This window comes from Protopterus annectens, chromosome 8.part0, assembly GCF_019279795.1.
Source record: "Protopterus annectens isolate FY-2018-M chromosome 8.part0, PAN1.0, whole genome shotgun sequence".
Taxonomy (NCBI): Eukaryota; Metazoa; Chordata; order Ceratodontiformes; family Protopteridae; genus Protopterus; species Protopterus annectens.
This window is the reverse complement of record NC_056741.1, coordinates 1,534,164,888-1,534,188,386: the sequence shown is the minus strand read 5'-3', so window position 1 is coordinate 1,534,188,386 and position 23,499 is coordinate 1,534,164,888. Positions and strand designations below refer to the sequence as shown.

General features: G+C 40.6%; 1 protein-coding gene across 4 annotated transcripts in view; it reads left to right on the top strand.

The window, feature by feature from the left end:
• The window catches only part of USP2 (ubiquitin specific peptidase 2), a 763,545-nt gene that overhangs the window by 667,745 nt on the left and 72,301 nt on the right, over positions 1-23,499 (top strand). For all 4 annotated transcript variants that reach the window (XM_044081123.1, XM_044081124.1, XM_044081122.1 and 1 more), the window contains 3 exons: positions 12,907-13,027; positions 19,301-19,412; positions 20,599-20,709. In XM_044081123.1, coding sequence (XP_043937058.1) covers positions 12,907-13,027; positions 19,301-19,412; positions 20,599-20,709 — 344 coding nt within the window. The remainder of the gene's footprint in view (positions 1-12,906; positions 13,028-19,300; positions 19,413-20,598; positions 20,710-23,499) is intronic.

The following is a 23,499-nucleotide window of genomic DNA, read 5'->3' as shown; positions in this document are numbered from 1 at the left end:
TCAAGTTGCACGCACTCGAGGCACTCCTCAGTATGGAGAAAATCGATATCTGTGCAGTGAGAGAAACCCGGTTCAAGGCTCCAGAGAGCACCCCAGCACTACCAGGATTCAACTTGTACGATTCTTTTTGGCCCCAGAACTCAGACTGGAATACTAAAGGCAAGGAATTATCCATTTTCATCAAGGATACCCACACCTCCAGGTTAGTGGCACTGCACGAGGCAGTGGAGACCATCCTTGTGCAACTAACAGTAGGTAAAACTGCTTTTCAGTTCATAGCCTGCTACAGATCACCCACCTTGTCTCAGGATGCCCACTCAGCATTCCTGAGAACATTGGAGAATATGAAGGTCTCACCAAACACCATGATATTGGGGGATTTCAACTACCCAAACATTGACTTGGAAAACTACTCGTCCCAACTCTTTTGCCCAATGGTTCCTGGAGTTTATAAACTCAAATGCCATGGAACAACTGATCACCACTCCCACAAGAGGGGACAACATATTGGACTTGGTCATCACCAACATGAGGGCTCAATGTTCCACACCAGAGGTAAATCCCTCGTTGGTAAGATCTGACCATAAACTTATCACAATGGACATCCACATCCCGACCCCACCCCCAGCCAAGGAAACCACTTTGAAAAATTTCTCATAAGCAAACTTCACACTTCTTAAGACCGAGGTGGAAAGTTTCAAAGCTCCCGGGCTAATGGAAAATGCTACCCAAACCACAGAATCCTTTACAAATGCACTCTTATGAGCACCTACATGAATGCATGGATCGTGCCATGCCAAGTAAAACCAAGACTCACTCCTCCAAAAACAGGAGACCAGTCTGGTGGACCCCAGCCATAAATAAGCTATACAACAGAAGGAGGAAACTATTACATGACAAGGCAAAATCCCAAAAAGGGAGGGCATCCTTGATCAGTACTAGCAAGAAACTTTGATCCCTCATAAAATCATCAAAGGCCAGCTTCGAAAGAAAAATCGCCAAAGACTCTAAAGATAATCACAAGGCATTCTTTAGCTACATCAAGAATCTCTCAGATCTGTTCTGAGCTGGTGCAAAATGGCACAAAATATACTGAACCCAATGACATTGCCAATATCCTGGCGGACAGGTTCAGTGCAATCTTTACCCCCCTTCTCCCCCAAAAGGACCTGTGTCTATCCCAGAAGAATGCAGTCCCCCAGACATCACAGACACACAAGTGAAAGCAGCCCTCTCCAAAGTAAAAAACACAGCATCAATGGGACCGAATGGTATCCCGGGCTGTGTCTTACACGAGCTCCAAAATGAACTAAACCATCACATAAATTCACTGTTCCAACTCAGCCTTACCACAGGTTATGTACCCAAAGAATGGCGTACAACAACAGTGATCCCACTCCACAAAGGTGGTGCCACAACGGATCCTGGGAACTATCGCCCTATAAGCCTGACTAGTCTGGTCTGCAAGTATCTCATAAACAAAGACATTGGGAACCTCCAAACACTAGACCCCAACCAATTCGGCTTTGATAAGGGCAGATCTTGCCTCTTAAACCTAGTTGACTTCTTTGAAACAGTTACCAAAGCCTTAGATGAGGGAAAGGTAGTCTACACAGCCTACCTAGACCTTGCAAAGGCCTTCGACAAAATACCCCCACTCTGGCATCATAAATAAGCTTACCAGCTTAAATATCAACCCATATGTCACAAGATGGGTTGCAAACTGGCTCAGGGATAGAACTCACATGGTCAGAGTCACGGGTGCCATGTCCAACTCTAAACTAGTTACAAATGTCATCCCACAGGGATCAGTCCTGGGACCCCTCTTGTTCGGTATATACTTCTCTGAGGTACGGGCAAACACGGGAGGACTGTGGCTGACCAAGTTAGCAGATGATTGCAAACTGGGAGCCATAATCGACTCTCCGGCTGACACAAGCATCCCCCAGAAGGGCCTTACGGAGACAGATACCTGGTGTCAGAACCATGGCCTCAAGCTAAATGCAAAAAAATGCATAGTCATCCCCTTTGGGAAAATCAAAGTGCCCACACACTACTATGGAAGACGTAATTAGGGATCTGGGGACCCAAGTAGATAGTAACCTCTCCTTTGACAATCACATTGCCAAAATGGTTAGAAAAATCTTCTATATAGCCCACCTAATCATGAAAGGGTTCACATCTAGATCAAGAGAGGTCATTGTGCCCCTCTACTCATCGCTCATCAGGCCCATAATTGAGTACAATGCCCCATTTGGGATGTACCTTACCCGACACCTGCAACAGCTGGACAGACCTCAAAAATACCTCACCAAGAGGATTGTGGGCCTCAAACAGATGCCCTATGCAGCACGACTAAAAAAACTCCAGCTCTACTCAGTTGCTTACCACCTACTCAGAGGCGATCTCTGCCTGACGTACAAGGCCATGTCTAACCCGGAATTGTTGGACATGCTCCACCTCAAGAAAACCCGATCCATTAGAGCTACATGCTCCAGAGATTTAAACCATAGCACAACAGTAAATAGACATACTGGAGGGATAGATTCATATCCCAAAGGCTTCCCGCGCTCTGGAATAGAATCCCAGTCCATGTTAGGCAGAGCCCTTCGCTGACCCTCTTCAAGAGAAATCTTGATGAGTGGATGGGGAATCGTAAATTTGCTCCTGGGATCACTTCTATGGCTCTGCTGGACAGAGGCTCAGGAATCTAGTCTAAAAGGGAGGCAAAAGCCAACACATCTGGCTAGGTTTCTAAATGTCCTAGGGCAGATAGCCTAGTATCTACCTATGAACCTATAACAAAAGTACTGGCAGACAAATTCAGCTCCGTCTTTGCCTCTTTTCCCAAGGGTCCCCTTAGGAGATAACACTGAGTATAACTCCCCCAACTTTCACTTAGGGAACAGGTCCTCAGTGCTCTTCCTAAGGTGAAGAAAACTGCCTAACAATATCCCAGGCTGCCTTCTAAGTAGCATGAAATGGGCTCTCTGGAAGCAGTCTTTAATCATGGCCTCCTAACAGGCTTTATGCCTCATGAATGGAGATTGGCAATGGTCATCCCTCTGGACAAAGGTAGGCCATCTACAGACCCTAGAAACTACATACAAATAAGTCTCACTAGTGTCATGGAAAGAATTATCTACATGGCAATACTCAGACCTGCTCTGAGTTACAGCACAATGGCAATACATATACAGAGCCAACTGATATTGCCATCATATTGGCCGACAGGTTTGGTGCGAACTTTATTCCCTTTTCTCCCCCTAAAGGGGATATAACAATACCTGAGGAATGCCAAGTCCCTATTATAACGGCTACACAGGTAAAAAAAATGCACCATCCAAAGCCAAGAATACACCTTCCATGGGGACCTGAGAACATCCCTGGCTGTGTTGTATATGAATTACAAAGTGAACTGGCACCACACCTGAGTACCCTATTCAATCACAGCCTCATTTCAGGCTTTGTTCCTACCAAATGGCACACTGATATGGTCATCCCACTCCACAAAGGGGGACTGACTACAGACCATGGGAACTACCGGCCCATTAGCCTGACAAGTCTGATATGTAAGGCTGTGGAGCACATCATTGTGGACCTTATAAGTAAGGATGTAGGGAATCTCCAAAGTCTGGAACCCATGCAGTTTGGGTTTGTGAAAGGTAAATCATGCCTGCTTAACCTGATAGACCCCGAGTCTGTCACCAGAGCTGTGGGTGAGGGCAAGGTAGTTCACACAGCCTACCTAGATCTTGCCAAGGCCTTTGACACCATACCACACTTAGGAATCCTAGATAGACTCACTAAACTAGGCATAAACCCCTATGTCATAAGATGGGTTGCCAACTGGCTCACTGATAGAACCCACACTGTGAAAGTACCAGACTCCAAATCTGACTACTGACCAGGTATAAGTGGCGTCCCACAGGGATCTGTCCTAGGTCCTCTCCTGTTTGGCATCTACTTCTCTGAAGTTCAAGTCAACACAAAAGCACTCTGGCTGACCAAATTTCCAGATGATTGCAAACTGGGAGCCATTATCAATTCTCCAACTGATGTAGACATTCTACAAAAAGGCCTCACTAACACCACTGACTGGTGCCAGAACCATGGCCTTAAGCTCAATGCCAAAAAGTGCATTGTCATTCCCTTTGGGAAAAATTCATGCCCATGAACTACCACATAGGTGGTAGTCCACTAAACACTGAAGGTGTGATAAGATACCTGAGGATACAGGTTGACAGCAACATCTTCTTTGATAACCACATGGCACTGTAGTCATAAAGTCCTTCTGTGTGGCACATCTCATTACAAAAGGTTTCTTATCCAGGAAGAAAGAGGTCATAATCCCTCTCTACTCGTCTCTTGTTATATCTGTTATAGAATACACTTCATTTGGTGTGTGCCTCACTATTCATGTGCATCAACTGGAAAGGTCACAAAAATACCTCACTAAGAGGATCTTAGGCCTTAGACACATGCCCTATACAGACAAACTTAAAAAAACTCCAGCTATACTCTTGTCTCTTATTGCCTACTTAGAGGCGATCACTGCTTGACCTACAAAGCCATGTCTGACCAAGAGCTGCTAGATATGCTACACCTAAAGAAATCCCAATCCCTCTGAGCCACACGCTCCAGGGACCTAAACCTCATTACCACAATAAACAGAACATGCTGGAGGGACAGGTTCCTAACCCAGAGACTTCCCATGCTCTGTAACAAACTTCCCATTCATGTTAAGCAGAGCACTTCACTGTCCCTCTTTAAAAGAAGTCTTGATGAGTGGATGGGCAATAGGAAGTTCATCCCAGGGATCACTTCAGTGGCCTTGCTTGACAGGGGCACTGGGAACTAACTTTGGATGGCATGATGCCAGGGAATCTTTTTGGGATAGGCTTATATAGGCTCCAGGGCCATTAGCCTAGTACACACCTATGAACCTTTTGGCTCCAGAACATGGACGGAAGCTCCAAAGGCAGTGGTGTCTCAATATTTGTAAAGGATATGTACACCTCCAGAGTAGTAGCCCAGCATAATGCATCTGAGATACTCCAGGTACAGCTAACATGGGGTAAGACGGCGATTCAGGTCATAGCCTGCTATAGGTCCCTAACCATGTGCAAAGACTCTCACTCCACATTCCTAAGCACCCTGGAAACTATTAAGATCCAACCCAACACTCTCATACTAGGTGACTTCAACTACCCTTCCATCAGCTGGGAGAGCTACTCATGCACCAATGCACTGGCCCAACGCTCCCTGGAATTCATCAATTCCAGTGCCCTGGACCAGCTCATTCTTACCCCCACTAGAGGAAGCAACATCCTTGACCTGGTTATTACTAACATGGGCAACTGTTGCTCTACACCAGTAGTCAATTCCTCCCTGGTTAGATCCAACCACAAACTAATCACCATGGAAATTCACATCTCACCCACACCCCCCGCAAAGGTATCTACCATGAACAACTTCTCCAAAGCTGACTTTGGACTCCTAATAACAGAGGTAGCTAACTTCACGGCACCCATGCCATTGGAAAATAGATACATGACTGCCGAATCACACACCAATGCACTGTATGAACACATACATAAATGCATGGAACTAGCCATACCCAACAGAACCAAGATGCTCTCCTCCAAAAAAAGGAAGGCAGTCTGGTGGTCCCCTGCCATTAATAAACTCTGCAACAGAAGGAAGAAACTGTTGCAGAAAAAGGTGAAGTCCCAAGACTGGAAAAATTCCCTTATTAGCCTCAACAAAAAGTTGAGATCCCTCATTAAATCCTCCAAAGACAGCTATGAAGGCAGAATTGCAGCAGACACTAAAAACAACTACAAAGCCTTCTACAGTTATATCAAGAATCTCCATGGCAATACCCAGATTTGCTCTGAGTTACTGCACAATGGTACCTCTTAAACTGAGCCAACAGATATTGCCAACATGCTGGCTGACAGATTCAATGCAACTTTACCCACCCCAAAGGACCAATCTCAATACCGGAAGAATGCCAGGCACCCAACATTACTGCAGCACAGGTTAAAGCTGCATTGTCTAAGGCCAAGAATACAGCTTCCATGGGACCCAACAATATCCCTGGCCATGTTCTACATGAATTACAAAGTGAACTGGCACCACATCTGTGTGCTCTGTTCACTCACAGCTTCACCTCAGGCTTTGTCCCTACTAAATGGTACACTGCTACTGTGATCTCTCTCCATAACGGAGGAGCGACTACAGACTCTGGAAATTATCATCCCATTAGCGTGACGAGTCTGATATATAAGGCTATGGAGCGTATCATCATGGACCTAATTAACAAGGATATAGGGAATTTCCAACTCTATATCCCACGCAATTTGGTTTTGTGAAAGGTAGATCATGCCTGCTCAACCTGGTTGACTTCTTTGAGTCAGTCAACAGAGCGGTGGATGAAGGTAAGGCAGTTCACACAGCCTACCACAATCCGGCCAAGGCCTTTGATACCATTCCTTACTCAGGAATTATTGATAAACTCACCAAACTAGGCATCGTCCTCTATATTGGTAGGTGGGTTGCAAATAAGCTCACAGATAGCACCTACAGTCTGAAAGTAGCGGACTCCAAGTCAGACTGCCAAACATTCACGAGTGGAGTCCCACAGGGATTGGTCCTGGGTCCTCTCCTGTTTGGCATCTACTTCTCAGAACTCCAGGCCAACACGGAGGGACTCTGGCTGACCAAATTCACAGACGACTTCAAGCTGGGAGCCATTATTAACTCCCCAAGTGATGCAGACATCCTACAGGAAGGCCTCACTGAGACCAATGACTGGTGTCGAAACCATGGCCTTAAGTTTAATGCCAAAAAATGCATCCTCATCCCCTTTGGGAAAAACTCCATTCCCACTAATTACCACATCGATGGGAGTCCACTGAACACTGAAGGCGTTATAAGAGATCTGGGGACACAGGTTGACAGCAACCTCTCCTTCGACCACCACATTGCCAGTGTGATCAAAAAGTCCTTCTATGTGGCACATCTCATTACCAAGGATTTTGCATCCAGGAAAAGAGGTCATCATTTTTCTCTACTCTTCTCTCATTAGACCAATCATAGGGTATAATGCCCCATTTGGCATGTACCTCACTAGACATCTGCAACAGCTGGAGAGGCCACAAAAGTACCTCATGAAGAGGATCCTAGGCCATAAACACATGTCCTATATGGACAGACTCAAACTCCCAACTATTCTCTGTCTCATATCGTCTACTAAGAGGCAATCTCTGCTTGACTTTCAATGCCATATCTGACCCAGCTCTGTTAGAAGTGCTACATCTAAAGAAATCTCAATCCTTCCACACCACACAGTTCAGAGACCTCAACCTTGTTACCACAATCGACAGAACATGCTGGAGGGACAGGTTCATAACCCAGAGACTGCCCATGCTCTGGAATAGACTTCCCATACATGTCAAGCAGAGCACCTCACTAGCCCTCTTCAAGTGAAATCTTGATGAGTGGATGAGAAATAGAAAGTTTACCCTGGGGGATCACTCCAGTGGCTCTACTTGATAGATGCACTGGGAACTAATGATGGGCGGCACAATGGCAGGGCACTTCTATGGGCTAGACTTGTAAAGGCCCCAGGGCCATTAACCTAGTACACTCCTATGAACCTAAATGCATGATGGTATCCTTTGTGAAGTCAGCCGCCCTTGATAACTGCTGTATTGACCATACATCCCTAAGAGTTGACCCAGTAGTCAGGGACTTAGGGATACACGTAGACAGGAATGTAGCTTTTGACCATCATTTGTCTATGATAGTGAGGAAATAATTCTATGTTGTACAACTTATAACCAAAGGTATGGCATCTATGTCCAAGGAAGTCATTGTTCCACTGTATTTAGCACTCATTAGACCTATTATTCAGTACACTGCCCTCTTTAGTATGTACCTAACCAGGCACATCTAACAATTGGCATGTCCACAGAGGTTCCTCACTAAAAGAATAAAGTGTGTAAACAGCATGTCCTGTGCAAGCCACATCAAAACTCTATCCTTAAATTCTGTAGCCTGCAGGCTATTGAGGGAAGATCTGTGCCAGGCATACAAGGTATTGTCGGACCCCACTCTGATGGACCTCTTCCATATCCATGTAATAAAAAAAGCACCAGAATTACCAGTTATACTAATTTAAACCTTGTCTGTGAGACACAGGTATGTATACCAGAGATTACCCTTTCCATGGAACAGGTTCCCATCCATGTGAAGCAGAATTCCTCCCTTGCCCCATTCAGGTGTAACCTGGACACAGACCTGTGCAGGGATGTTCACCTCTTGTTTAGCATGTATGTCACTAAAGAACACAACCAAATGGTTCATATCCCAAATTAGTAAAAAAAAAAATCCCATTAACATTGCATTGTTGTGCCGTCAAAGCAAAGTAACAAGTCAAGACAAAAATGAATGTACTCTAAACATTATAATTGGATCGCCAATTATAACAGCAAGTTAAGTACTTTTAACATCAATTTCTTAAATGGATAACAGAACTGCTGCATTTGACAACACAATCGTAATTTTTTATGTCTTAGTAAGCATAGTCTGTTAGTATTTGTTGGAGATTCTTTTCTTGCTTGTCAGAGGTCATTGTCCAGCACCCCCAATGACTGTGCTTCTTGTAATGCTAAGGTCCATCCTTGCTGAATAATCTTCATTGGAAGTGTGAAGTGGCACCACCACTCTCTACTAGAAAAATATTTTCTGTGTGGTACATATGAGCTCCAACACACCCACCCCAAAACACTCCACACACACCTCATGTCTGTTTATCTGCTGGTGGCAGCAGATATGCCAGTTGCTATGGGTCCTTTCATGCATTCCTGAGATTCTGAATTCATGCTGGTCCAGTAAAACAGCTCTGGTTTAAAGGGACTTGTGTATTTTAGTAGGGGATGGGGTTTTTGGATGGCAGATGGAATTTGGACAAGACCAGGGATCACAAAATGGGAGTGTTGCTCCAAGCACCAAACTCCCTTGTTATGGTTTTAGTTTGAGTAGAATAGTTTGAAAGTTAGGGGTGGTGGTCATTCTGTTTTCTTGAGAGGGAGCAACTCATATATTTTGTTGAGAATAATCTATCTGTAAGTATTGCTTCTTAAGACTCAGATTAATATTGGAAAGGTGAATTCCAGTTTAAGACTGCAGATGTTTTTTTGTCAGTTGTCATTCAGGATTTAAGTGTTCTATGGCATTCGAAGCAATGTGAAATTATTGAAGCATTTTCTTACAGATTAGATTCTGGAGGAATCTCCATCTCATTGTTTTAAATAGCACAGTTACTAGAAGGTGAGGATGTGGTCAACCATGAAATCATCTTTTTATCAGCAATGAGAACATGGTTGAAAGTTTTAACAAAATAGACTCCAAAATCTGAGTGATCTGAGACAGAAAGAGAATAGAGTAAAGACAATTGTGAACTTTAAGGTTAGTACCAAACAGCACAGATTTGATTTAAAAAATATTGATTCAGTACCCTTAATTCCAAAGGCACTCCAAGATGGTGTATAGATGGTTAATAACCAGTAGTGTTCAATTATCAGCATACAGAGACAGATCTGTGTCAGTAGTGACTACAGGGAGAAAAATGTGCATCAGGTTATGGCTGGTAAATTGCCTATCATCTGTAAATCTTCAAAATCCCTGTTTAAGGTACTCCAGGAAATGAGGACATCAGCCTTTGCTTTGTTCCTCCATGTGCTGTTTGGATAAACAAAGGCAATGCAGAAGTGAGTGTATTACATTACACAAGCAAGGAGTAGGCATCTGTATGTCACAAGAAGAGATACAGTAAACATTTGGAAACAGGTACTAGGGAGAAAAAATGTCATGTAGGGCATTTACTAGCCAGTAAATCTCTCTTCAGATAACTTTAAATGAGAGAGTCCATAATGATGAAGGTACATTGCCCAGAGTGAATGTCTGTCATTGCATTTGGATAAATGGAGTTTACTAGGCAGTGCAACACTCTTCAATTACCTGACAGGAGAACATTTGCGAAGATGAAGGTACATTGCCCAGAGTGAGTGTCTGTCATTGCATTTGGATACATGGAGTTTATTAGGCAGTTCAACACTCTTTAATTACCTGACAGGAGAGCATCTGTGATGAAGCATGAGGATTGCCCAGGGTCAGTGTCCTCCACTGCATCTGGATGCAACTTGTGATATCTGCAAAGACAGTAGATCATTTCATGGTTAGGAGGAAGACTATATTTGCCTCTTTCACCAGTTTATTTGAAAAATCTATTTATTTCATAATAGCTATTCAGTTCTGTTCCCATTGCTTAGTACTTAAAAGGTGATGTTTTTAGTTTGATCACACCATTACTTTCTACTAAATGTGCTGTTTTAAAAAGGTCATATTTTGTTTTTTGTTGACCAGGTTCACAAAGAGAATGATAAGTCGTCCAAGGAACCAGCTTTGGCTGCAGCAGAGTCACCCACCTGCATCTGAGGCAAATTACCAACCTGCTACGGTGGCAAAGGCTGCTTATCAACCTTTTTTTTTTTTTTTTTTTTTACTTTCTATGGCTGGAAAAAATCTGACTAAGGGACTAGTAGTTTGTTCCATGGTCAAGCCATATATGGTGTTTTGTTTCATGGGGAAGCTTAGCAACAATAGTCAGTAAACAAGAAGGTAGAAAAAAATAAATTTTTTCCAAGAAAAGTGACACTAAAAAGCACATTGATCACTTTCTTCAGCCTCAAAAAGCAACATAAGCATTGTTTCTCCACAAAAAAGTAGTTTTAAGTAATTTTAGTAAGTTTTTACCACAAAAGTAAAATGTGTGCTCCCAGTTACGTACAGAAAAGTTGCAAGACCGTCAACAAAAGTAACTTTTCCTAGGTTAAAGCTGCCTGCTTTTAAGAAAAAGTTAGTATCACAAATAAAAAGGCAATGCGGAAGGTAATAATACCCTGAAGGGAACTTGTCTTCCCAGCAGTGGAACAGTGTTATATACCCATCAGTCCTCTAAAGCAAACTAATCTTAAATAAGTGTTGCAAGTTTCCTTGGTCATTAACCATTAAGCAAGCAATTGCATACTTTGTATATGCAAATAACAGCTATTGTGATCTAACAGCCTCGCAGTATTGCGTACCTGCTTTCCTAACATAGTTTGGATACCCTGCATACTACAGACCTGTTAGCATGGTTTAAATAGGTTTTGCTTAGCACCCAAACTGAACATTTTGGTCAGCTCAGCTTGATTGCCCTAAAGCTTTGGAAGTTGTTTGGCTGTTACATCTGTGACGATTGGGGAGAGATGGGCGAAGGCTGCCAGCCTAGTCAAATAGAACTTGATACATAATTCTATCATCTGTATAAATAAATGTAAAATACAGCCATGTTTTCTTGATAATAAATGTAAAATACAGGCATGTTTCTTGAGTGTAAAGAATACTGTGAAATGTGGAACTGCAAAATATGTGACAGCATTACACTCTACTGACCCAGTGAAGAACGCTGTGACCCTTTCATGTTAGAATTTGGCTCCACTGTGGCTGGGTGAAGGTTTCATGCCCATTGTTTTAAGGCTAAAGTTTATGACCAGAATTTAGATGTGGAAGGTGCTTTATTGCTCTAGATTCTGTTAGAATATACATGTGGAATGTCTTCTATTGTAAGTTTCTGTGCAGGTGTTAGATTGCTAAATAATGCAGTTTGTTTGTCTGGGAAAACCCAAGTGTCAAAAATGATGTAATTTGGGGAGGGACCCAGCAAACATGTTTGTTTATTATCTGGATATCCTACTTATCAGCACTCTGCCTTGTGCTCACATGTAAGTTTTAGCACTGTGATTTCTTGTAGGAATAAAGCTAATAAAGATTAATTAGGTATTTTTCTTTGAAATCAGACCTGTCCTACTGAATTATTTTAAGTTTCTGTGTGATCTCTGAACTCTTAGATATCTCTGTGGTGCAGTTTTGTCTTGTGTTTTAATTATTTATTATTAAATATTTTTAAAACCTGTGGCTGATTTGTGTAGAGATAAGCTCTAGAGTACATTGCATATTTATAGAGGTTATTGTAATAGGCCACTCCAAAGTAAGCCTTGACTGTTAGTCATACTACCATTGGATATTAATATTGCACAGTAATAATTGGACACCCTTTTAAGGGCCTTTTAGTAGCTGATATTAGTAACTGGGTGGTGGCAGTATTTACTCCCGTATAGTCTGGGTAAAAGGGCACAGTTGGAGAATCTGTGTCAGCCTTTCTGAGGAGTGTCTGTGAAGTTGTATAAACGCTTATCTCAAAGGGTGTGTGTGTTGTGTCACCCACTTGGCAGGGACACGAAACACTGGTTGGACAGAGAGGGTACTGGAGGTTTTAACTTGCCCAGTTAGGCTGAGATCTGGACCCTATAGCTGTGCCAGTGGGGAGTCTTATTGGGGACCTGGTGAGCAAGGGAGAAACCAGCCCCAGACTGACTGTGATCTTTGTGTGCACTTAAGGGAAATTGTACTTTACTGTGTGCATTAGTTATCCTTTCCTCTTCTAAGAGATGCCCTCCCTGGTGTTAGTGGTGAGGATTGAGGCTCCTTGATTGCTGGGCCAGGGCACGGTCATCACAACATCCTATGTAGGCTATAACGCATATAATGAATGCTACTACATTGGTGACTATTTGAACATATACTGTTATGGTAAGTTTACTTACTCAATTGTACTTTGTTTTTTTGTGCTAATTTACTGAGTGGAAGTGAGAAACTTTGGGTGGTGGTGGTATGTATTGTATTTCTACAAACTGTCAGGGGAAGTGCTCAGAGATAGGTGTTGTAGAATACTGTACATTTTGCTTTTCATTTAATTGTCAATAAGAATAATATATCTGTATTTTTGCTTCACAGTGTTTCATGAACTCCATTCTACAGTGTCTAAGCAATACACGAGAACTCCGGGACTACTGTCTGCAGGGTACATACCGTAAAGACCTCAACTACAGTCGCTCAAATACGGCCCTTATGGAAGGTAAGCAAGGTGTCTCATAATTCTCGCAGTATCTTAAAATTGTCCTAGACAAAGTGTTACTTGGGTTAACAAAATACAAAACGGCATTTGCAAAATCGTGTTGTGTGATATGTTTTTATTGTTGTGAGTTAGTTTTTCATTTTGATAGCTGATGATGGTTATATCAGAAGAATCTTTTCAGTTGTTTGTTCACTGACTTTCCTTTCTTTCCCTTTTCAGTTTTCATCTTCCTCAGCTTATTTTAGTAGCATTAAAAGTAGAACTCATGGTGTGAAGGTCAGTTTTTCAGAGGACACTGAACAGGGAACTGGATTTGGGCAAGGGAAGGGGGTGTTGGTGAACTGTAGGACATACAACCAGATTTGCAGAAAAGTAAACATGTACATAAAATTCTGGTTGCTAAAAATAAGTGGCAGAAAGTATAATGGAAATTGAGTGAACCAAAATACAACATGGTGTATCTGTAGAGAGTGAACCAAAGTACAGCATAGTGTATCTGTAGAGAGTGAACCAAAATACAGCATGGTGTATCTGTAGAGAGTGAATCAAAATACAGCATGGTGTATCTGTAGAGAGTGAATCAAAATACAGCATGGTGTATTTGTAGAGAGTGAACCAAAATACAGCATGGTGTAGCTGTAGAGAGTGAACTAAAATACAACATGGTATCTATAGAGAGTGAACCAGAATACAACATGGAGTATCTGTAGAGAGTGAACCAAAATACAGCATGGTGTATCTGTAGAGAGTGAACCAAAATGCAGCATGGTGTATCTGTAGAGAGTGAACCAAAATACAGCATGGTGTGTCTGTAGAGAGTGAACCAAAATACAGCATGGTGTATCTGTAGAGAGTGAACCAAAATACAGCATGGTGTGTCTGTAGAGAGTGAACCAAAATGCAGCATGGTGTATCTGTAGAGAGTGAACCAAAATACAGCATGGTGTAGCTGTAGAGAGTGAACCAAAATACAGCATGGTGTATCTGTAGAGAGTGAACCAAAATACAACATGGTGTATCTGTAGAGAGTGAAATAAAATACAACATGGTATCTATAGAGAGTGAACCAAAATACAACATGGTATCTGCAGAGAGTGAACCAAAGTACAATATGGTGTATCTGTTGAGAGTGAACCAAAGTACAATATGGTGTATCTGTTGAGAGTGAACTAAAGTACAATATGGCGTATCTGTAGAGAGTAAACCTAAGTACAGCATGGTGTATGTGTAGAGAGTGAACCAAAATACAATATGGTGCATCTGTAGATATCACTTGGCACTCTAGAATTGTATGGCATCTCAAAATTGTCAATATACATAACTTTTGTGACAGTAGTATGTTAAGTAAAAGGAATGAAGCTTCCAGGATACTGGGCTAAAGAAGGAAAAATACTACTAGCTGAAAACAAACTTATTTTCTCATTCAAGCCTTTGACGTGGTCTTATCTGTTGTAATGTATCCAGCTATGGCACCTTCACCTCAGAAAGGTGATGTATGTATGCATCAAGGTCAGGTAATTTATCCAGTTGTGTTTCAGCGAGGAAAATACAATAAAATACTGCCGGAGACACAATTGTGGAGAAAATGTGAATTAAAAAAAAGGTAATTGAAATGCTGACTTACTAACCTTTAACATAACAGTGAAATATTAGAGTCTGGTGAGTATTATGGTCTGTAATTTGTCATTGGTATTGGTATTTAACTTGAGATTACCTGTACATGTGAAAAACTACATTAACAATACATTTATTTATTTATTTTCAGTTTGTTTGCCAGGATAGTCCATTGGGCTACAAGGAGCCCGTTTTCAATGGAGTCCTGGGAGAAAAGCTCCAGAAAAATACAAATACATAGTACACATTGCACATGTACATTACAGATTATTTATTTTATTTATTATTTATTTATTTCAGTTTGATGACTGGGGTGGGGGGTCCACTGGGCTCAGGAGCCCGTTTTCAGTGGAGGCCCGGGGAGAAAAGCTCCACATTACATAGTAAACATTACATTTTCAGATTTAAGGTACAATTTGAGATGCAGATACATTAAGATAAGCAAATTACAGTTAATATTGAAGATACAGATACATTATAAAATCAGAGACATGAACTGGTACATTGGTTACTTAACATATGAATGTTGAGGAATACAAAGTAAATACGATAAGTAAAGGTTAACAATGATAGGATACATCAGTATAGTTTATTAAACAGCAATAAAAAATACTTTTTTTCCTTGAGCTGTGGAACTATAGGAGGCAGTGATGGTGTATTTAGTTCTAGGAGAGTAGGAAGTGTATTAGAAGAATTAGGTAGGATGGGAACGGGAGCACTTCTATTGTGAAGTTAGGCGTGAGTGCAGCAAAGTTTTAAATGAGGAGAGACTGCTGGTGATGTGGATAGGAGATGGTAGAGAATTCCAGAGGCATGCAAGAGAGAAGGATATTAGGTGATTCCCAGATGGACGTGTGAGTTTGTGCAATTTAATTAGATTTTGGGAATTAGATCTTAGAAGTCATTCTGGTTCATACATTTCAAAGGTAGTGGCAAGGGAAGGGACAAAGATTTTGTGTGCCTGGATGAGTTGGGTATAAGTGAGGAGGTTAGGTAGCTCCAGCCAGTTTAGTTGGTGAAGAGAATACATTCTGTGAGAGGTTGCATAGGTTCTTACAGCTGTGCCAAAAGGCTCATTCAGCTTAAATAGGAGGTTGAACATTTTGCTTGGAAGTTATTGTTTGTTGTACATATTTCTTAGGTCGGGTCTGTAAATGTCTATTCTCTGGGAGATGGATGGTTGTATTGCCAAGATGCTGTAAAGTGTTCCCTTAGGTAATCTTTGAAAGTGGTTCTCTTGTTGTTTGAGAATGAGAGGAAGGGAATTCCATAGATAAAATAAACAGGTGGAGTATAGTGACTCTCTGGTTAATGTTTTGGATTTAATGATGAGATAGTAGGAATTTATCTTATAGATGTAGACGTCTGTGAGGAAAGTAGTACTGAAGCATGGCTTTTAGGGAAGGATATTTGTCAGAAGTGGTAAGGGAGTTCTTTCCAGTTGATAAGGGCTGCACAGTGATGAGCTTTTTAGGAGGCATTTGCTGCAAGGCTAGTTATTCTATTAAACTATTGTCCATGTTTAGTTTGGATGTTCAATTGAAGGCTTGTGAACAGAAGAGGGCTGTAAAGTAGGTTTTGTTTATCGGGGTAGTACACTGATCAGTTACTGACCAGTTTCAGGCTCCTCCCAGGTAAAATGCTAAACATGTAAGTAATATCAGAATAGTTCAACTTATTTTTGTAGGGAAAAAATGTGTACATGGGTTCTAGTAAACAAGCACAGTGCAATGTAGAGTAAATACATTCATTCCTAAAATGGGTCAGTCTGCAGTAAATCTTCATATAGCAGAAGAGACTTAGAATGGAGATAGGGATAGTCTGCTAGATGGTGTGCCCTGAAGGAGATAGGAGTAGTTTGTTAGATGGTGTGTCCCTTCTCTGGGGGCTGTGCATACGAGCATGGAGTCCTCCGTAAATTGAGTGAGGGTAGAATGCTTGGCAACAGTCTGTAGATCACATCTTAAGTTATGCTTGAATATTTAAAATGTGGATTTCTTTTTTTATCTGTCTATACATACTTTGTTAACAGGGTAAGTGAAGTATTCCAGAGACACTTTCCAGATTCTACCTGGGCTATAATTTCAAAGATTATAAGAAGTAAGAAATGCACTTAGTAATACAAAAAGGAAAAAAAAATAAATATTACAGCCACTAAGGCATTTGAGAAAGATTGTGTGTAAAAACATAGCGAATGGGTGACAGTGAATAAGTGGAACATTTAACAACATTTGCGAGAATGCATACAGTCTTAATGTTTAAAAATGCAATGCAAATGTCATTATGATACAGAAATGTATGGAAACATATTCATATGCTTATAAATATTCCAAGGCTACTAAGTCTTATGACCATTTATGCCTTGCTAGTACCCTCCCCCACGCTGTATCTCCTTTGTCCAGGAGGGACATACCTGTCAATTCCAGAGTAAATGTATGAAAACCTACCCCATCTAAGTTGTGTTTAAAGAAGGGTAATGAACTGCACCGCTTATCATGCGGGGGGGGGGGGTATTCCAGGGGTTACCGGACTGCTGGGTAACATTTTACAGCTCACAGCACAATAAGTTGTTACTACAGTGTATTGTGCTAAGAATGAGCTTCTCGATATTCAGGAAAGGGAGAATACATATCTTTGCTGCTAAATTTATTTTGAAGTTTATTTTGTAATTTTAGTTTAAACGTTTAATGTTATTCTTTGTTTAAGAAATTGATAGTTTAACTATGAGCTGGTACCAAAATACTGAAACAAATACCACACCACATTTTAGGACTTAACCCCACATTGTTACAGTGGGCTATATCTGTAGTGCTTCTATGTTTATTAGGATAAGGGTGATTTGTATTCAGCATGAATTGACAGTATATTTATTTGGTCTTTAGTAAACTATCAAGCATAATGTAGAATAATATTTCTTATTTTAGTGCCACCAAACAGATCTTTTCAGGATTAGAGTAAACAGTCTCATAACACTATTTAAGAAGTAGTTCATAGGTCCATGTGTTCATATGGGTTAAGTGTTCATTTGAACCTATGAACCTGTGAACAATATTCAGGAAGCAGTTGCCATAACATTACTTCATATTGAATTTTAAAGTAGGAAAATAACCACAAGGCCATGTCATATTTTAATAACTCCATAAACAGTAATCAGAACTGTAGTTACTGTAGCATGTCAATGAATATTAATAATGAAATTTGATTTTGTATAGACAAAAATTCCATGAGAAGCTGTGCAGATTTGCAATTTTGCAGACATGTTATCACAAAATAAAAAGAAGAGGACAGAAAGTCAGGAGTACCATTAGCATACATTTTTAAGAAATTAGGGATGCAATCATGTAATTGTCTTTCAGACAAGATGGTAAATTCAGATATTGTCAGATGAGCCAGAATGAGGAAAACCGCAGTCACTTGGGGAATAAGCTGAGCTATGGATGCATAAAATTTGTAAATTGCTGTGATACCATGTGGAAGGTGTTTGACACAGTGCTTTAATGGCCTTCTTAGCTAATTCAGAGAAAAGTGACAGCCAGTGTATTACAACTGCCAGAATAGTCTTCTGCTTCTGCCTATCACCCCATCTCTTCCACTGCAGTGCAACAACGATGCTTTTCATCAGTGGAGGGGGACCCATCTGTTAGTTGGTAGGCAGGAATGGGGGAATAAATGAAGAAACATATAGGACGAGGAAAGACTGCTCTACTTTTCTGGAATATTTACAAAGTGCAACATATATAATTTATAGTTTTTATTAAGTGTGAAAACTAAACCTAGACAAATACTGAAAGTAGAAATTGCCAGAGTTATTTCAGTTAGGATATCAGAGTATTAGGTCATTAGCAACTTACTGTGGAATAGTATCATTTTACTATACCAGGGGTCCCTGAATGCTGTCCCGTGATGTCTGCATTACCAGATGTCCTAGAATGCTGTCACATGATGTATGTGACCTCAATGGAAGATGATGAAAAACTATATGCATTCTTTTTAGATGTATGTAAAATGTGTGAAGAGTTAAAAAAAATCTAACAAAGTAAAGGGTTCATACATCAGAACATTATTTTGGGGAGATATCACAGCTATCATAGCAATGCTGCTTATATGGATGATGTAACATAGTGTAATTTGACCTGCAATATTTGTTATGCTGCTATTGGGTCTACTTTTAAAAGTGGTGGGAGTGTGATAATGGTACGTGATTGTTGCTGCATTTATACTTTAGTGTATCTTTCAAAGAAGTAATGCACAAAGTTAATTTTATACTTATGTTTTGTTCATCTGGTTAGTTCCACTAAGCTTGTGGCCTCTTTCCAAAGAAAGGCTCAAAGTGGTATTCATAGTGACAAGGAAATGTTTGTCCAGGGCACTTGGGAAATTATGGTCCGTATGTATACATGGATGAGTTGGTAGTTGGTAAAGTACATACAGTAATGATACAGTGTATGCAGACAATATGAAAAGAATCAGACATGGATAACTTTTTTATATAATAAAATATACACCATAAACATTTTTAATGAAATTTAAAAATGGCTTTATATTATTGGGATTTGATAAAAGAATGAATAAGGGTAGAAGGGAATGAAAATATTTAAGGTGTGTGTGTAATATCTGTTCCTTGGTGCTAATCCTTTCCACTTTCTTATTTCTTTCTAGAGTTTGCCAAACTGCTACAGACAATCTGGACATCTTCATCCAATGATGTAGTGAGCCCCTCTGAATTCAAGACTCAGATCCAGAAGTACGCGCCACGGTTTGTTGGCTACAAGTAAGTATATTGTCACATGACCCATAAAATTAACTGCAGTGCCTTCTACCTCACTTCTGAATATAGTCCAGAGAAACAGGGGAATGGATAGTAATTGTGATTGCATTACCTCTGTGTCCTTAAAAGAGTGGAAATGAAAAATTAAAGCAACTCTTAAAAATGTTGTTATTACCAACTCTGTCTGACATGCTCTACTAGAACAATCAAGTATAAACACTGACATCTCAGCTGGATTCCTCACTGGCATGTCCACTTCCTATATATTCTCAAAATGCCCTACTCATTCCATTCACTTTGCTCAAATAGTGTAGTCAGTACAGATGAATTTTGCCATGTGAGGTGCTCTAAATGCTGACAGGAAAGTAAACCCAAGCGTATTGCGGAACTGGAAATACAAATATGGAATTCCTGTATGGGAGACAGGAATTAATAATATGAAATGACTAATGTCATTGTGTGACATTATAGCAATAACCCATGCCTGGGTGTGGGTAATGCTGGATTTACCCACGGTTGGTGTGGTTTGGTCACGAGGGCTTCGCCCTCGTGACCAAACCACACCAACCGTGGGTAAATCCAGCATTACCCACTACCAGGCATGGGTTATTGCTATAATGTTACATGGTTAATGTGAGAGAAGTAACTGCCAGACAGTTAATCAGAGAGCTGTAGTAATGTCAAAAGAATATTACAACTTTGTTTAAAAGTGTACCCAATTATTTTTTATGGGACACATAAGTGACCTGTTTGGCAGTGATTACACACTTTAACCATTATTTCATTCATACCAAAAGTACACTGTCAGCTTTTTTCATTACTTGCTGTTTTGGAGTTTTTGAAGTACAGGTAATTTTGTATTAACACCACATGTCTTCTGTTAAGTTTTTATTGTTTCATAAGTATGATAAAGTGACAGAAGTACATCATGGGTAAATAGCTAACAGTAAGTCTTAGTAACAGCCCAGAGACGGAGAATAGCAAATAATATAAATTTTGTGAAAGTTTACTTTTCAAGTCTCACCTTTACAGAAGCACTAATCATAAAAAAATTGTAACATTTAAGTAAGCTTAAATTGTGGGCTGGGAAAGTGTTATTTCATCTGTAACTCTTATAAAGTTCATTAGACAAAACAAGACATAAACATTGGCATCTGATGGCTCTCTCTTTCTCTTTCTCCATCTGTAGTCAACAGGATGCCCAGGAGTTTTTAAGATTTCTGCTCGATGGACTCCATAATGAAGTGAACAGGGTTACCGTTCGCTCTAAAGCTGTCATTGAAGATTTGGATTACTTACCGTATGTATATGTTTACTTCATTTTAAACAATTCCATTGTTAGCAGATGTGCATAGAATTTTGTAAAGATAGAGTTATGTGGAAAAGGAGGTCAAATGTGAGTAAAGAATGAATTGTGAGTCTTAGCACAGGAGGCATTTTACAAGGAGCATGCATTGTTTTACATCTACGTTTTAGATGCAGTTTTTCAAGCTCTTGTTTTTGTGCCATGTGTAAGCCAGGCAGCAAATGTGAAAACTTTGAAACAGTTGTTAGCATGTATTGTGCAGGTGTATTGTGGATCACCTAATGGCAGATGACTTCAAAAGTGGAACTGTTGTCACTGTTATGATGAACTTTACAGGAAGTTGAGCACTCTCAATAAATAATCTTGGCCCAAAGTAGTGATATCTCCATTAACTTTTCAGACTGCGTCAGAATTCATGATAATAAGCAATATTATGTTGCTGTATGAAGTTGATCATTACAAGACTTTTAAAACTATTCATGAGAAAAATTTCAGTCGTAAAAGAATTATTTGAAAAAGAAAGGATGCTTCTACACTGCATTCTCTGTTCTGAGAGTAATTTCACCCAGGACAAGAAACATTCTGATCACAGTTTACACATCATTGTTGAAATTATTGATGTTTGAAAACTAAAAGGGATCTTTTCAGCAAAGATCACCAATTCCCATGTGGCAAATTAGCCAAATTTTAGATACTATCAGGTCCCATGGAAGCTGTGTTCTTTTCTTTGGATAGGGCCTTTAACACTTGATCTAGAGAGATATGAGGTATGGGACAAGTATTGGCGATGTCAAAAGGGCCTTGGGGGGGGGGGTGAAGTTTGCTCTGAACCTGTCTGCTAGCAGCTTGGCTAAGTCAGCAGGATCAGTGTAAGAGATACTGTTAAGTACTAATTTGGAACAATAAAAAAACTTAAAAACGTAGACTGATAAAAATTGAAATAACAACTCGCCACGAGTACTAGAGAAGGTTTAATGAACATCCACAAAAAAAACTTAGCCACTAATTTGGAACAAACCTGGGCCTTGCCATGGTGGTTTCTGACATAACTGAAGAAGGCTTTGTTGTTTCCCTTTGTTTCGGAGTCTAGTTTCAATTCATAATTGGCTTTGGAGGTTTTCACTAGTGATCTAATTTTCTTGTTGAGGCTAATGAGGGAATTTTCCCAATTTGGAATTTGTTCCTTTTTACCCTTGGACAACAGTTTCTTCCATTTGTTGTAAAGCCTGTTGATAGAGGATGCCCACCAAACATGTTTGTTTTGCCTTGAGGACCAGGTTTTAGTTCTGTTGGGTATGGCAGTTGTACAGCTACTTGTATACTGTACTGGTGTACTGTTCAGCATAGTTGTCTGCATCCCTGGAAGGGGGTGGTAGTGTGAAGCTGCTGATATCCTCTCTTAGGAGGTTGTAGTTAGCTTATGAGAAGTTTTTTAACTTGAACACAGCTGGGGGGGGGGGTTGGGTGGGATAGAAACTTTGAATGAGACAGTCCGATGATCTGATCTCACCAGGGAGGAACATACTATGGGAGTGCTGCAGCACTCACCCATGTTGGTGAGAAACAAGTCCAGAATGTTATCTACCCTTGTGGTGGATGAAATGAGCTGGTGTAGTGCATTAGAACTGATGAAGTCAAGGAGTTGTTGAGTGAGCGCATTAGTGCAGGAATAGTTCACCCAGTCTATGGTAGGGTAGTTGAAGTCACCAAGGATCAGGGAGTACCTTGATGAGTAGATCCAGGTAAGAGGAATGGGTCTCCTTTGTCATGGAGGGGGGTCTATAGCCGGCTATAAGTTGGATGAGTGTCTTGCCAACCATCAGTTGCACCTGGAGTAGTTCCATTGTGTCATACTGGCAAACCAGGTTGGAGGTGTGCCTGTCCTTAGTGAAGATAGAGCCTCCACAACCCTTAGTCTTCACGCCCTCATTTTGGGGTCAGAATATGTAAAATGAGGTATAGCCTGTTAAGGCAGGGGTGCTCTCCGTAGCCCTGAGTATGATGCAGTATGTATAATAATACTGTTCAACAAGTAGTACTGTGCAGTACTGCAGAACATGTGGAATGGTATGATACAGTATGTATAAGAATAATACTGTTCAACAAGGAGTACTGTGCAGTGCCATGGAACATGTGGAATGGTATGATACAGTATGTATAAGAATAATACTGTTCAACAAGGAGTACTGTGCAGTACTACTGAACATGTGCAACAGTATAACACAGTATGTATAATAATAATAATAATACTGTTTAACAAGGAGTACTGTGCAGTACTACAGAATGTGTACAATATATAGGAACAGTGTTGATAACATTACTGTACAGACATTTATGGAGTAGTTTGTACTCCTGCAAATTTTTTTGCATCTGTCCAACTGCTGTGGGATAGGTCCTTGTCCCAATGGCAAGAGGGGCCTGGCTTCACTGCTGCAAACCAGGCTCACCTGTGTCTCAGGATGGACCTTAATTGCCTTTATGTCAAAGAAGTACTGCCCCTCTCCCTTGCAGTCCTCTTTCACTAAAAGAATTGGTTATGGGTGCATTTTTCATTTTAGTCTGTGTTCTTCTGATGGCAGATATGAGCATCTGCATCACCACGGGGGCCTCCCACACCCTTCTAGAATGCATGCATACTTCTTCTCATAAATCCCCAAGGGATGCTGACATCGACTTGGGAGTGCCAACTTCACATCCTGTTGGTAACAACTCTTGTCTTTCATGTAAGCGTCCTCATCTACAGGAGCACATGTATCCAACAGTCCATTTCCCCAGGACATGCAA